The sequence below is a fragment of the Lithobates pipiens genome, unplaced genomic scaffold, assembly GCF_037356315.1.
Source record: "Lithobates pipiens isolate NorthernLeopardFrog02 unplaced genomic scaffold, aLitPip1_a1.2 Scaffold_8, whole genome shotgun sequence".
Lineage (NCBI taxonomy): Eukaryota > Metazoa > Chordata > Amphibia > Anura > Ranidae > Lithobates > Lithobates pipiens.
This window is the reverse complement of record NW_027507903.1, coordinates 203028093-203044975: the sequence shown is the minus strand read 5'-3', so window position 1 is coordinate 203044975 and position 16883 is coordinate 203028093. Positions and strand designations below refer to the sequence as shown.

General features: G+C 43.2%; 1 protein-coding gene across 1 annotated transcript in view; it reads left to right on the top strand.

The window, feature by feature from the left end:
* The window catches only part of CPED1 (cadherin like and PC-esterase domain containing 1), a 396971-nt gene that overhangs the window by 315068 nt on the left and 65020 nt on the right, over window positions 1–16883 (top strand). The window contains exons 16-17 of the mRNA XM_077473332.1: window positions 9386–9503; window positions 13229–13365. Of these exons, the coding sequence (XP_077329458.1) occupies window positions 9386–9503; window positions 13229–13365 (255 nt within the window). The remainder of the gene's footprint in view (window positions 1–9385; window positions 9504–13228; window positions 13366–16883) is intronic.

Genomic DNA, 16883 nt, shown 5'->3' with positions numbered 1-16883 from the left:
TTCTGTAAGGACCGCTATCGGTCCACAATACATAGGGTTGCCGTGCACTACTGCTGACCGCTGCCCTATACTGCAGCAGTCCTTCATTGGTATAGGGACTGACGTACAGTCTGCTAATCACTAACACACAACCTGCTTGGTCCACAAAAGTTCTTATAAGGACTGGTAACTTGGTATAGGGTGCTACGGTACATAGGCCTGAGTGCGTTACAGTCTGCTGTTCTGTAAGGACCGCTATCGGTCCACAATACATAGGGTTGCCGTGCACTACTGCTGACCGCTGCCCTATACTGCAGCAGTCCTTCATTGGTATAGGGACTGACGTACAGTCTGCTAATCACTAACACACAACCTGCTTGGTCCACAAAAGTTCTTATAAGGACTGGTAACTTGGTATAGGGTGCTACGGTACATAGGCCTGAGTGCGTTACAGTCTGCTGTTCTGTAAGGACCGCTATCGGTCCACAATACATAGGGTTGCCGTGCACTACTGCTGACCGCTGCCCTATACTGCAGCAGTCCTTCAGCGGTATAGGGACTGACGCACAGTCTGCTAAACACTAACACACAACCTGCTTGGTCCACAAAAGTTCTTATAAGGACTGGTAACTTGGTATAGGGTGCTACGGTACATAGGCCTGAGTGCGTTACAGTCTGCTGTTCTGTAAGGACCGCTATCGGTCCACAATACATAGGGTTGCCGTGCACTACTGCTGACCGCTGCCCTATACTGCAGCAGTCCTTCATTGGTATAGGGACTGACGTACAGTCTGCTAATCACTAACACACAACCTGCTTGGTCCACAAAAGTTCTTATAAGGACTGGTAACTTGGTATAGGGTGCTACGGTACATAGGCCTGAGTGCGTTACAGTCTGCTGTTCTGTAAGGACCGCTATCGGTCCACAATACATAGGGTTGCCGTGCACTACTGCTGACCGCTGCCCTATACTGCAGCAGTCCTTCAGCGGTATAGGGACTGACGCACAGTCTGCTAAACACTAACACACAACCTGCTTGGTCCACAAAAGTTCTTATAAGGACTGGTAACTTGGTATAGGGTGCTACGGTACATAGGCCTGAGTGCAGTACAGTCTGCTGTTCTGTAAGGACCGCTATCGGTCCACAATACATAGGGTTGCCGTGCACTACTGCTGACCGCTGCCCTATACTGCAGCAGTCCTTCATTGGTATAGGGACTGACGTACAGTCTGCTAATCACTAACACACAACCTGCTTGGTCCACAAAAGTTTTTATAAGGACTGGTAACTTGGTATAGGGTGCTACGGTACATAGGCCTGAGTGCAGTACAGTCTGCTGTTCTGTAAGGACCGCTATCGGTCCACAATACATAGGGTTGCCGTGCACTACTGCTGACCGCTGCCCTATACTGCAGCAGTCCTTCATTGGTATAGGGACTGACGTACAGTCTGCTAATCACTAACACACAACCTGCTTGGTCCACAAAAGTTCTTATAAGGACTGGTAACTTGGTATAGGGTGCTACGGTACATAGGCCTGAGTGCAGTACAGTCTGCTGTTCTGTAAGGACCGCTATCGGTCCACAATACATAGGGTTGACGTGCACTACTGCTGACCGCTGCCCTATACTGCAGCAGTCCTTCAGCGGTATAGGGACTAAGAGTTTTGTCACAGGGTGATTTAAAAAATGACAGGCAGAGGAAGAGGCAGGCCCTTCCGCAGGGGTGGTAGGGGTAGGGCAGGAGCAACAGCCTTGAGCCAAAGTGGGAAGTTGCAGAAGGTGCGTTCAATTACTTTAAAGGACGCACCAGACTTGGTTGAGTGGCTCACTCAGCCTTATTCTTCTGCACCCTCCTCATCCTCTCGATCTGCACCCTCTTCTTCACTCTCTGCTATGTGCACCCCCAAAGACACTACCACCAACAACACCACCACCACCACATACCTTCCGCTTGAGTGCAAATGGGGGCCTTCATGCTCCAGTGTTTTAATAGGGACCCCCGTATAAAAAGCATGAGGGTCAAGGACCAGTACTGGGTGGCAACGTACTTAGATCCCCGGTACAAACACAAAATGGCGGAAATGTTACCGCCGTCGCAGAGGGCTGTCAGAATGCAGCACTTCCAGGCCTTGCTTCGAGAAATGCTGCATTCTGCTTTTGCGTGCGCTGGCAGAGGAGCAATTCCCACTCCCAGAGAAGGATTTGCGGGTACCAATCCAACAGCGCCTGCAAGAAGAGGCCGGTTTGAAGATGTGTTGGTGACTTCGGATATGAGGTCATTCTTTCAGCCGACCCATCGACAGGTGTCATCCGGATCCAGCATCAGGGAACGCCTAGACCGTCAGGTGTCCGACTACATTGGGTTAACGGCCGATGTGGACGCTCTGAGGAGTGATGAACCCCTAGACTACTGGGTGGGCAGGCTTGACCTCTGGCCAGAGCTTGCCCAATTTGCAATCGAACTGTTGGCTTGCCCCTCATCCAGTGTCCTGTCCGAAAGGACGTTCAGCGCAGCAGGGGGGATTGTGACCGATAAGCGTACTCGCCTAGCTCACGACAGTGTTAACTACCTCACATTTCTAAAAATGAATGAGGCATGGATCTCGGAGGAATTCAACACATGTGATCAGTAGACCATGTATATGTCTATAAACAATTTTTGGAATCAAGCACACAGACCTTCTTAATTCATTTGGCTCACTTCCCTGACCCAAAAAAGCACACCGTACTATATGCCCCTACCCTCCTCTTTGAAGAGGTTGAGCGGTGTCATATTTCTACTGGGGCTGCTTATTATGAGGGGTTCCCACCATCCCTGTGCTGTGCTGACTTCCTCCTGGGTGTTCTTATTATGAGGGGCTCCCACCATCCCTGTGCTGTGCTGACTTCCTCCTGGGGGTTCTTATTATGAGGGGCTCCCACCATCCCTGTGCTGTGCTGACTTCCTCCTGGGGGTTCTTATTATGAGGGGATCACACCATCCCTGTGCTGTGCTGACTTCCTCCTGGGGCTGCTTACGGTGCTGCTGTCAGCGCTGTATGTCACGGAGCTGCTGTCAGCGCTGTATGTCACGGAGCTGCTGTCAGCGCTGTATGTCACGGAGCTGCTGTCAGCGCTGTATGTCACGGAGCTGCTGTCAGCGCTGTATGTCACGGAGCTGCTGTCAGCGCTGTATGTCACGGAGCTGCTGTCAGCGCTGTATGTCACGGAGCTGCTGTCAGCGCTGTATGTCACGGAGCTGCTGTCAGCGCTGTATGTCACGGAGCTGCTGTCAGCGCTGTATGTCACGGTGCTGCTGTCAGCGCTGTATGTCACGGAGCTGCTGTCAGCGCTGTATGTCACGGAGCTGCTGTCAGTGCTGTATGTCACGGAGCTGCTGTCAGCGCTGTATGTCACGGAGCTGCTGTCAGCGCTGTATGTCACGGAGCTGCTGTCAGCGCTGTATGTCACGGTGCTGCTGTCAGCGCTGTATGTCACGGAGCTGCTGTCAGCGCTGTATGTCACGGAGCTGCTGTCAGTGCTGTATGTCACGGAGCTGCTGTCAGCGCTGTATGTCACGGAGCTGCTGTCAGCGCTGTATGTCACGGAGCTGCTGTCAGCGCTGTATGTCACGGTGCTGCTGTCAGCGCTGTATGTCACGGAGCTGCTGTCAGCGCTGTATGTCACGGAGCTGCTGTCAGCGCTGTATGTCACGGAGCTGCTGTCAGCGCTGTATGTCACGGAGCTGCTGTCAGCGCTGTATGTCACGGAGCTGCTGTCAGCGCTGTATGTCACGGTGCTGATGTCAGTGCTCTGTATTACGGTGCTGCTGTCAGTGCTCTGTATCTCCTGCACCCTCTTGTTTGCCTACCCTGGTCCCTGACCTTCCCTCTCCTCCATTGCCTTCATTAGCTCCATAGTCCTGAATTGTCAGAACAATTTCCCAAATAAAAAAAAAAATGCTTGTAGTTATCGATCCCAAATTCACCTCATACATGTATTATGCTATTGTCCAGGTGGTGGGACTACGTGCTACCCCCTAATAATTACCCCGTGGCCGCAAATTCGACCTAAAGGTTTGCGAAATTCGCCTCCCATTGAAGTCAATGGAGCCCGCGGCGAACGGTCGTTTTCGCGAACGTTTGTGTCCGTTCGCGTTTCGCGTTCGCGAAACGTCCCGTCGGAAGTTCGTCCATCACTAGTCAGCACAATGGCACGGCTGCTTAAATGGGCATACAAGTACGTCCCCTTTAAGATGCAGCATTTTGGGCGCACGCGCCGCTGGTGGGGCACACGCGTGCCTGCCACGTGCTCTGTGACCGTGCTCGTGGGACCCGTGGACTCGATATCACGGAGTGGCAGAATGGGGAGGTACCTATGTAAACAAGGCATTTCTACATTCTGCCTAGTGACATGACAGAGATCTACTGCTTCCTGTTCGTTGTCACGTCCTAGGTAGCCCACCCCCCCCCCCCCACAAAAAATATGTAGAGGAATACATATTGGCCTAAACTGAGGAAAATGTGTTTTTTATATCTTTTTTTAGGGATATTTATTATAGGAAAAAGTAAAAAATATTGTTTTTTTTTTCAAAATTGACGCTTTTTGTTTGCGCAAAAAATAAAAATCGCAGAGGTGATCAAATACCTCCAAAAGAAAGCGCTATTTGTGGGGAAAAAAAGGACATAAATTTTGTTTGGGTGCAATGTTGCACGACCATGCAATTGTCAGTTAATCTGACGCAGTGCTGTATCGCACAAAGTGCTCTGGTCAGGAAGGGGGTAAATTCTTCCGGGGCTGAAGTTGTTAATGTGTGTTACATTACAGCAACAATCATTTGAATGGGCTGCCTAATGTATTAAAGCCCACCAAAAAGATACATTCACTTTTTTTTTGTAAAACAGCACGCAACAACATATGCAAAATATAATGCCCTGTACACACAGTCAGACTTTCCAGCGGAAAATGTGCGATCAAACTGTGTTGTCGTAAATTCTGATCGTGTGTGGGCTCCATCGGAATTGTGAGACGAAAGCCATTGGCTACTGGCCTCTTTATAGTCCCATCTTACATGTTTTACGTCACCTCGTTCTGAACAATCATATTTTCCAACAACTTTGTGCGACCGTGTGTATGCAACATAAGTTTGGGCCAAAATCTGTCTGAAAAAATCCGACGGATTTTGTCGTCGGAAAGTCCGACCGTGTGTACAGGGCATTACTATGCATTGAGGATAAAAAAAAAAAAAAACATTCTGTTTAGGTTAGTTATATATATTGCAGGGATATTATCCAGCAAAATTGCAATTTCTTGCTTGTTTCTTGACTGTAGATGTTGATTTAAATGGTTTCAGTGCACCACCAGACAATAAATTATATGATCATGAAAAATAATGATAACTGGAAAAGTCCACCTGCTGCAATCACATGAACAGTCCAATTGTTTATTATGTTAATGTGATTGTAAACCCTCACATATACCCAGTGACTGAAGTGACTGGTCTCAGGCAATACACAGAGATTAAACAAATCCTCCTACATAAGCTGTACATGTTTAACTGCCACCATCTCTTCTCTGCAGCTGTTCAAAGTGCGTGAGTTTTTAAAGCTTGTCTGGTCTGAGAGCTCAGAAAAAAAGGGGAGGAGAGCTGAAGTTACACTCTGCAGAGCTCAGTGAGGAGAGCTATGAGAGCTGATTGGAGGAAAGAGACACCCCCCTCCCCCTTCGCACAGGTCACAGGAACAGAGCTGAGGTAGTCAATCAGCTAAAGATCCCTCCCCTGTCACCTTTTTTCTCTTGGTGTCAGGAAAATATGTCAGAAGAGACTCAGCAGAGGAATGAAGCAGCAGATAAAAATTAAACTTTTATTTTTAGAATGCATTTATATTACAAAAATGTGGCACGTACAAAATACAAAATGGAATTTTACAGACAGCTTCTGCATAGATATCAGATGAAGTAGATGTAACTGAAACATTTAGACAAGGCAAACAAAAATATCAAACCAAAATAGACAGAAGCAGCAAAGACAGATACTGGTGAAAGCATAGTCGTGCACAGCCTATTGCATTAGGGTGTGCACCCCAAAGCTCAAGCACACTTACATTTATATGCATATAGAAATTATAAATATAGGGATAAAAATATATGATGGATTTCTCATTTTTTGTCTTTTTTTATTTAGTAGATGTATTGATGAAACTCTTCTTATTTATTTATTTTTCTTTTTTTATTGTTTTTTTCCTATAAATTTTTACCTTTTTTAATTAATTTTATTAATTTAGTGAGGAAGCAAGTACACCTGTGTCCGATAAATCGCTCCAATCATTATAAATAATTGATTGTATAATTGCGAATATAGTGTTAGATGTGGCGTAATTGATTCCAGCTTAGTCCAATGTTGTAATTAACCTCCCTGGCGGTATGATTATGTTGTATTTTAGGTACTGAAAGCGGTACAATTATTTTGCATGAAAATTTGGCGTTTTATATTGTAGTCCTGTAATTCTTAGGAATAACTCACTTAAATCTGTCCAAACCAGAGTCTGGTAGACATCCCGGGTATGATAAAGTTTGAAAAACTAAATCATAAATTAAAATATAATAAATAACTATAAATAATTATAACATATAATAATATAATAATAATAATAATAATAATAATAAATATTCAATAATGTAATCAAATCAAAAACACAGAAATTTGCTCAGTTGCAGAATTGTCACTGTCATTACTTTTCAGTATTTGATGACGGATCTCCCCACAAATCTCTATGGCTCAATTCTGCGAGTGATTCCAATTTATTATCGCTGTTTTCTAGCTGGTCTAAAACCACTTTTGATGTAAAATGACAGTTTGGTTGCTAGGGACAATCTCCAGTTTCCAGGCATAAAGAACAGTTTTTATAATATAAAACTACATGCAGGGCACTGGGCAGACCACTAGGGACAAAGGGGATGTGAAATAATTACATACAGCAATGTAATCTGTAAGATTACATTATACTGTATGTAATGTGTGTGTTTCACATTTGAATTTGGCGCAGTTCTCCGTCCCCGCGCGTCACAACGCTCACAGGGAACGGAGCTCGGCTCCGTGATAGATCGAGTGGAGGACGAGCCGATCACACAGCAGGGGGACATCGCTGGATCCAGGGGACAAGGTAAGCATACTCATCCTGGATTCAGCGATGCGATCCCGAGTCTGGCTCGGGTTAACGCTAATCGTACTGAATTTTCACCCCGAGCCAGACTCGGGAATACCACCAGGGGGGTTAATGAGTCTCTCTTATATATAAGATGTTACGTGTGTTACCATTTGCAGATATGATTTTGAGAAAGGGTGTTATCTGTTAAAGCCCAAAATTTCGCTGCCAGCTGCATCTGGTGCCTTTATGATACTTTGTATCTGATGTAATTTATTCTTCGGAAATAAATCTTCTGCAGCAATCTCTGTCTTTTTGCTTTTATATATATATATATATATATATATATATATATATATATATATACACACACATATTATATTGTCAAAAATATTGTGACACCTGCCTTTACACGCACATGAACTTTAAGGGCATCCCAGTCTTAGACCGTAGTGTTCAATATTGGGTTGGCCCACCCTTTGCAGCTATAACAGCTTCAACTCTTCTGGGAAGGCTGTCCACAAGGTTTAGGAGTGTTTTTTTATGGGAATATTTAACCATTCTTCCAGAAGCGCATTCGTGAGGTCAGGCACTGATCTAGGACAAGAAGGCCTGGCTCGCAGTCGCCGCTCAAATTAATCTCAAAAGTGTTCTATGGGATTGAGGTCAGCACTCTGTGCATGCCAGTCAAGTTTTTCCACCCCAAAGTCGCTCATCTATGTCTTTATGGACCTTGCTTTGTGCACTGGTCCAAATCATTTGGTGGAGGGGTGATTATGGTGTGGGGTTGTTTTTCAGGGGTTGGGCTAGTGAAAGGAACTCTTAAGGCATCAGAATACCAAGACATTTTGGACAATTTCCTGCTCCAAACTTTTTGGGAACAGTTTGGGGATGGCCCCTTCCTGTTCCAACATGACTGTGCACCAGTGTATAAACAAGGTCCATAAAGACATGGACTTTTCAGGGGTGGTAGAAAATGAATTTCAAGTGCAATAATTCACATTATTATCATAACTAAAACAAATAAAAATAAGTGTAACAATCTAAAAAATAAAAAATTCCAAAGTGCTATAATGGTTGTAAACCTCCCAACTAAAAAGTGAACTTCAAGTTAATTTGTATTGCAATTATCTGAAGAAGGGTTTCCACCATCCGTGCTAAGTTTTATTTGTTAAGTCTTGTTTTCAGTTTGATGTGTATTATATGTGAAGTTGCATATCACAGAGAATGGTGTTGTGGTAATATTAAAGTTTATTGAGATTTCCATACATTATGGCTGGAGTTTGATAGCTGTTCGTTCCCGCTCGCCCTGACATCACTGCTGACTTTTGACAGCTGGTCTCTCTCCCTGAAAGCAGTGACATTATCTGACAGTTTGATACACTGAGCAGCTCTGGCAAGTGCCACGATTTGCTGCCTGTGAAACTGTTTCACAGGCAACACAGGGTGCCTACACCCCGTGCGCATGTCTATGAGTGACAGGATCAAGGGTCCATTCGGGTAGCCTCTCAGGGGGAGACTAGAGGGATGAAGGCCTGATGCCCAAGTAGGATTAGAGATACTGGGATAATGAATGTTTGTACCAGGCAAGGAGAACCCTGCAAAAAGTCTTAAGTTAGGCATGGTACAACGCCACTTTTCTAGGGATAAATACAAGGAGTAAACACATCTAGAAAAGAGATAGGAGAAAGAAAGGGAAAAAAGGGAGGGGGGAGAGGAGAACGAAGGTACAGAGACGGAGCGCAGAGAAAAGATGTCCAATGGCCCACCAGGTAAATCCAATGATTGATTATTTGTGCCTAAGACCTAAGAAAAGGCCATAAATGACTCTGTGCTCTTAATAGAGACAAGTACACACTATAGAGGGATATGCTTTGTTCATATTTCATGTCTGAAGTTTACAACCACTTTAAAGTCCCTGGCATTATATATAAAAATAATATAAATATATAAATATAAAAAAGCAGGGATAACAGACATTTTACAGTAGGATGAACAATTCAGTAGAATAATTACATTACCAAGAAAACTCCTGAAAATCCTGTTTGCAAAAACATTATTATTGACTTGGTATACAAAAAAAAGTAAAATATTATATTTTTGCCCATTTAAGAAAATCCTAACTAGTATATTCATATGTATTATTTATAGGATGCTATATCAGTTGTGTAAATAAATCGAAATATCCCTAATACCAAATCCTCTCAATTATAATTTCTAAATTATTTTGTAACTAGGGTTGGATTCGGAATATATCCTTTTTTTTTTGTATTAACAGGATTGTGGTTTAATCATACACGAAAATGAGCCGTGTGGATTACAGTATATTTCCAGAGATGTATTGTCTGGACTTTCACAAGCATGGCAAAGGAAGTGTGAAACTGGGGATGCCAAAGGTATTTGAAAATTAGCTTAGCAAAAATATTTTTATTAACTAAGAACTTTCTGTATTGGATAATAGATGTTATTTTTGCAGTTACAATGCATGAAGCCGGTGTCCGTAGACTCACAGATCATCAGCTAAGAAATGATTATTCTAGTCAGCATTTTACTGTGGCATCATCTGATGTCTTGCTAAAATGCAGTATTTATTTCTGCACTATGGCTATAATTGAGTTTGTGCAGTGAATTATGTTTTTATGGACAGCACATTAGATTTTGTCTTCTAAAGGCAAATTTTTACATATACATAAAATACATTTTGACACAAGACTTTTCAGGACCAATATCCTACAGTGGAACCTTGGATTACGAGCATAAGCTGTTCCAGGAGAATGCTTGTAATCCAAAGCATATCAAAGCGAGTTTCCCCATAGAAGTCAATGGAAACAAAGATAATTTGTTCCGCATTGACTTCTATTGCATGCAGGACCGCATGTGATCAGATGTGGGGGGCGCCAGAGAGCCTCAGAAATACTCGGGTGGGACAGCTCGGCTGAACTCAGAAAGCCTTGAAAAGGCTCGGAAACACTCGGGAAGGAAGTATTTATGAGTGTTTCTGAGTAGATCCGAGTGGGTCCGAGTATTTCCAAGCGGCTCCGAACTGTTCCAAGTGTCACCGGCGCTCCCTCACCTCTGGCAAAATGTGGTACTGCACACCCCATTAGCTTGCAACTCGCAAACCAGAATTTAAAAAAAAAAGTTGCTCGTCTTTCAAAAAGCTCGATAACCATGTTACTCATTAACCAAGGTTCCACTGTATACACAATTGAATTTTCATTGCTAACATGCATTTGAAACTGATGGTTTTAGCTCATGTGGCAAATGCACACCCACGAGACACACTCAAACATTTCATTAAAAAAATTCTCCCAGACCTTACCTTTTATTATAAAGTCTATATTACATTTCTTGTTGCTGCCAAACCAACTGCTGACAACACTTAAGCGTATAATCACATTGGAAGAAATACATTTAAAGGTCCAGTTCACTTCTAGTCTTCTATATTGTTTGGTGAAAGGGGCATTTTTGGACCCCCATAATGCATTGGATACTCTTTGGGTGGCCCCTCTGACTTTTATAGGAATAAAGTCCTGTCTGGACCTTTCAGCAGTTGTGTGGTACTTCAATATACATATCATTTGTTATATTGTATTTGTTGTCTGTGTACAATTATCAGCACTGAAAACCTACTCCCAAAGCAAGTGATCTGAACAAATTCATGTACGTCAGTACATATGGATTTGGTTTGACTTTTGAAAACATATTAATATTTATTTGTGAATGAACAATGCATATTAGCCAAAGGCCATTGTTCTTATATTAGGAGGACATCATTTTGTATTGTGTATTTATCTTGGCTCATTGTCTTAAATCTCATGTATAATATGCAGTGCTTAAAAAATTATTATAGATATTTTACTCTTATTTTGTTTCTTTATATAAAAAGCTTTTAAATAACTTGGTTTTAATAAAGTTTATGGAGCCCATAAACTAATGCCCTGTACGCACGGTTGGACATTTTCTGACGGAAAATGTGCAATTGGACTGTGCTGTCGGAAATTCCAATTGTGTGTGGGCTCTAACTTTTTCTGTCGGAATTTCCAACACACAAATTTTAAGACCTGGATCTAAAATTTTCCAACAACAAAATCCAATCATTTAAATTCCGATCATGTGTAGACAATTCCGACGCACAAAGTAATAAATTACGAGATGAAAGCTATTGGCTACTGGCCTCTTTATAGTCCCATTGTATGTGTTTTACGTCACCTCGTTCTGAATGATCGGATTTTCTGACAACTTTGTGCGACAGTGTGTATGCAAGACAAGTTTGGGCCAAAATCCATTGGAAAAAATCAGACAGATTTAGTCGTCGGAATGTCTGACCGTGTGTACGGGGCATAAGGGGCTGTAAACTGAATCAGATTTACACTGTGTTGCTGACCTTTCTCTAATGTGTTTATAAAGCCACATTGTAGAAAATAAATGAAATGACTTAAAAGCTGAGAGCAAAACTAACACATTTTGGAAAAGCTGGGTAACCAAACTGAAAATGATAGAACAAATTTTACGAACTGTTAAGAGGATTTCACAAGTAGTATGGAGCACTCTGTTATACCTAACTGAATTTTATTAATTTTGCCATGTGGCCATGTTCAATAGCATATGGAGATAATGAAACAAGTGGAATCTTAATAGGCACAACTAATAATTTTAAATATCAAGCTTATCCAATCTTTAATTAACTGTAAAATGAAAAAAAAAATAGGTAAAAATGCTAAAACTAACCATTTTGGACCTTTATAAATAGGTGTCTTAAACAGGAATTAAACCTTTCAAAAAAAATTATTTGGAATAGGGCGTTTAAGGGTTTTATGCCATAATGTACCAGTATACACAGCATACAGTATGTGGTGTCAGCACTTCTTTAGGTCACGAGGGCTTCCATCACAAAAGGGTATTTTCTGTCATGAAAATCCTGCTTGCTGCCTCTGTTTTATTGTGTGTATGGATATATACAGTGTATATATGTGCAGTGGCGTAACTAGAACCTTCAGGGCCCCCGATGCAAGAAACCATGAAGGGTTTTTCTCTGAGTCCGGTGGTGGAACTCCAGGGCGTGGTCACAGATATGACCTTTGTGAGCCCTGTAGTTCCACCACTGGTATCAGTAGTTTTTTTTTATTTTTATTTTTTTTATTTTTAGGTGCCCCATTGGGGGACTGTCCCTAGGCAGGATGGGGTCCCTGTCCCCAGAATAGATGAGGTCCTTTTCTCCAGGGCAGATGAAGTTACTGCCCCCAGGTGAGAAGGGGTCCCTGTCCCCAGGGGAGGTGGTTGTCCCTGTTCCCACGTGAGAAGTGGTCCCTGTCCCCAGGGGGAGATAGAGGGGGGTATGTAATGGTGTGTGGGGGATGGGGTCCTCTCACTCACCATGACCAAGCTGCAGACCACGCACTCATCCATGTTGGCCTGGGCTCCATCCAGTGTGCTGGACGGGCGATCAGCATATCTCCCAGAAAGACCTTTCATCATCTGTGTATGACGGGGGAGGAGGGGGGCTGGCAGACAAGCCTGCAGTGTCCTCCGGGGAGCCAGCTCTCATAGGGCTGCACTGCATCTGTGTGCTTAAAGTTTGTTAACCCGGGAGAAGTATGCAGGACTCGGGGGGGGGGGGCGGGACTCTGGCTGGGGAGAACAGACATCGGACTGAGCGGCAATGCATGGAGCAGGAGTGGGGTACTCTGAGGAGCCGGTCGAGGACACAGGTCATGCGGGGAATGCACAACTAAAGAGCAGCCAGTGCGATAGTCGAGCATGGAGCTCTGATAGTCACCCTCCACCTCCAGCCACCCATGTGCATGGTGCACTGGTACCCCTAGCTGCCTAGCTGCTGCCGGCCATATGTAGAGGGGGCTGCATGGGCCCCCTGCATCACAGGGCCCAGTTGCGGTCGCAACTGCTGCACCCCTATAGTTACGCCCCTGTATATGTGTATGTGTCTGTATACATAAAATACAAGCTATATGCACTAAAACATGAGCTATTTATGATGGTAATGCAAATAAAAGCTAGGATTTGTGTAATATTTTATTAGCATGACTCATATCAAGTATAATATACTATATAAAAGCATCAGAATAAAATGCTATGTTTAAATAATATGTTTTCCTTTAAGGTCAATGGATTGTCCCATGCCTGAACTGCTCAGATAATAGGACATGTGACTGGAGGGCAATAACTTGGCAGCCTTATCAGTGTTATCATCCAGTGTTACAAAGAACTGAGCTACAGCAGTGTGTTAAGGACAGAAAGGTATTTATACAGTGCAATGCATTGTTTAGTTTTAGGCTTCGTGCACACTAGAAAGCTAAAAACTGCTTTAGAAACGCTTGCCAAAAAATGCTAAAGGTTGGTGTGTAGCCCTAGTGTAAGTTATGCTATGGATTTTGGGGGGGGAGGGGCACGCTATTTTAATTTTTTTTACAGTTTTTGACATGGGGATGTAAGGGTCTGGTATGGATTTGGGGGGGGACCCCACATCATTTTTTTTTACATTTAGGTGTGAGGTTCCCCTTAAAATCCATACCAGCCTCAAAGGGTGGGGGGAGGGGACCCCTGCGCTCATTTTTTTTATTGCCAGTAATATTTTTTCTATTACATTCCCCGCTGACAGTTGATGCCTTATCCTTTGTTAAGGGTGCAGGGGCTTCCCGGCCTCTTCCTTAACAACCAGCTAATCACTGGTTGTTGAAGATGGTTCTGGTCTGAAACTCTGCTAAATGCTGGACATCGGCGCAGAGTTTAGGATAGTTTAGTAGAGTTTAGGTGCTATCAGCGTTTTTTCTGTTGCTCTAGCAGAGGGTCTTTTTTCTGCCACCAAACTCTCCTGCCAAAAATGCTGATAAAAGCCTATGTGTGCATGAACACACAAGATAATATGCAGGGGAGTTTACAGGCAGTTAAAAAACAAAAAACAAACATATGATGCCCAAAACAGCAGCTGTAAAAAAAGGCTGAGTGTGCATGAGGCCTTACGCTTGGTTTACACTGCCGCGACTTGGAATCTGACTTGTGAGACTCTGCATGACATGTGAAATCCCACATTAGTCAATGAGAGATGTCTTAATTAGCACTACTGAAGCTGCTCCGACTTTAGAAAAGGTTCCTGTAGTACTACAAGACGACTTCTATCTGACTTGTGCACATAGACCGTAATGGAAGTTGCCTCCAAATCAGATCCTAATCTATAGTGATGTGATTTAGATTCGACAATACAGCAAGAATATCCAGGCATTCCCTGAAAGTTGTTTCACAGTTGCTTCAAAGTCTCTTCAAAGTTGCATCAAGTAGCAATCAAGTCGCCAACAAATCGCTAGGAAGTCGCCTGGCAAAGTTGCACTCTAAGTCGCATGACTTTCAGGTCACGGCAGTGTGAACTAAGCCTTAGTGTGGTGCCTTGTAGACTTTATGTAATCAAATTATTAACATCTCTAGTAATATCTAATATCAATCATTTGCACACAGTCGGACAAAAGGAGTCACTTATTTAATCAAATGCTGACCTTATTGATTAAAATATACGTCCAACCAAAAAGGAGTTAAGTTTGAATAGAGTGGGGAAGGGTTAGAAGCCTTTTACAAATTATTACTGCTTTTTACAAATTATTACTGCTATCCAGGTTGCTGATAGGCCGTGTACACACGGGCGGACTGTCTGACGGACTTGGTCCGCTGAAACGTGTTTCAGTGGACAGTCCGCTCGTGTGTGGGCTTCAGCTGACTTTTTCAGCGTGCAGTCTGGCGGACTAAGTCTTTCGGAATTTCCGTAATATTGTCCGTCCAACTTTGGTTTCAGCGGACAGTCCGCTCGTGAGTAGGCTAGTTGGACGGACTAAGTATGGCGCATGCTCAGAAAGGATTTACACGGCCGAAGGTTGCATTGCAGTGTATTGGACGTCGTATTTCTAGTCCCGTCGTACGTGCTGTACACGTCATCGCGCAAGCTTTCAGCGGACTGTCTGTTCATTGTGTGTGGTCAAGTCCGTTCATTCAAAAGTAGGACGGACTGTCTGTCGGATTGTCTGACGGACTTAGTTGGCCAGACAGTCCGCCCGTGTGTACGCGGCCTTAGAGAGATTTACCCTCACTTCCTGTCCTGCTGACAGCAATTTACTAGACAGGAAGTCATTTTACAACAACAATACAAACAGAAATGAAATGATTTTGTTTTTTTAAGTAGATTAGGGGAAGGTTAGAACTTTTGTCAGATTGTTATTTCTGTCTGTGTTTCTTTTGCGGGCTTTCCCTCACTTCTCATCTGTTGAAACAGCAGAACAGGACATGAGGATGATTTCTCTCTAAAGCCTTGTACACACGGTCGGAGAATCCGTCGGAATGTGTCCTATCGGACCGTGTTGTCGGATAATCCGACTGCGTGTGGTATGCATCGGACTGATTCCATCGGAATATCCGTCGGACCCAATTTTCCAACTTGTTGGAAATATTTCCCGACCAACCGGTTCGATCGGACATACTCCGATCATGTGTAGCGAATTTTGATCAGACCAAGTGCCACGCATGCTCAGATCAAATTCCTACATCAAATCTATTGGCTACTAGCCTGAATGTAGTCCCATCGTAACGAAATTACGTCATCACGTTCTGAAAGATTGGATTTTTTCGACAACTTAGTCCGACCGTGTGTATGCAACAGTTTCGGACAAGATCCGACGGACAACATCCGCCGGACAAAATCCGACGGATTTGGTTGTCGAAATCTCTGACCGTGTGTACAGGGGCTAACAGGGCTTCTGATAGCAAAACAAAAGGGGTTTCTACTCCTTCCCCACTCTATCCAAAACTAGAAAAACATTTTTTCCAACTTGACATATGCTTTAACCACAATATCTTTATTCTTCAAAAATAATCCATACACATCCGTTACGTAATGGCCCTGTAATCCAATGTCCATGAAATTGTTTTCTATTTTGTAACATCCTCTGCTCCCAAACCTCTCTTTTTTTCCTCTTACTTTCATTCGTTTGGAATGTCATGTGCACTGCTCTCTGCCCACTACCAATCTCATAATCCATAGTCTGTCTGAGAAGTGAGCAAGAGAGGGTGGCTATGTCCCTACATTGGGACCATGGTGAATGAACATAGCCACCCTTTAAGAATAAGTCAGATCACAGTAAGAAAAAAATGGACTTAGGAGAATGTGGAGGAGGCTGAGAGCAGTGGAAGGTACTTTCTTGGGTAAAGAATGTATACAGTAAAACCTTGGTTTGAGAGTGTTTTGCAAGACAAGCAACATTTATTAATACATTTGACTTGATAGACAAGCAACATCTAGATATACAAGTAGTGTCATGTCACAACTGAGTATAAAAGAGAAGAGAGGTGCCTCTAAGTGTAGCAATATGGTTACATTTAATGACGGTACAACATATTGCTACACTTAGAGGTGCCTCTCTTCTGCTTTATACTCTGTAGCTCCTGCTGGATTTTGCTTCTAATCCCCTTGTGGAGGCTTCCATTTGTGGATGGACATTTTATGGTTACACAACCTATCACATTGCTATAATCTTTTAACATGGACTATAAACTGAAGGACCTATGAATAAATGGTTGTGGAACAAATCATTTGAGTTTCCATTATTTCCAATGGGGAAATTCGCTTTGATATACAAGTGCTTTGGATTACAAGGATGTTTCTGGAACAAATGATGCTCGCAATCCAAGGTTTTACTGTACCTGTTTTCTACTTGTCTGTATATCATGCAGAATTTATTAAAAACACTTACTGGTAAAAAAAAGAATCTATACATGAC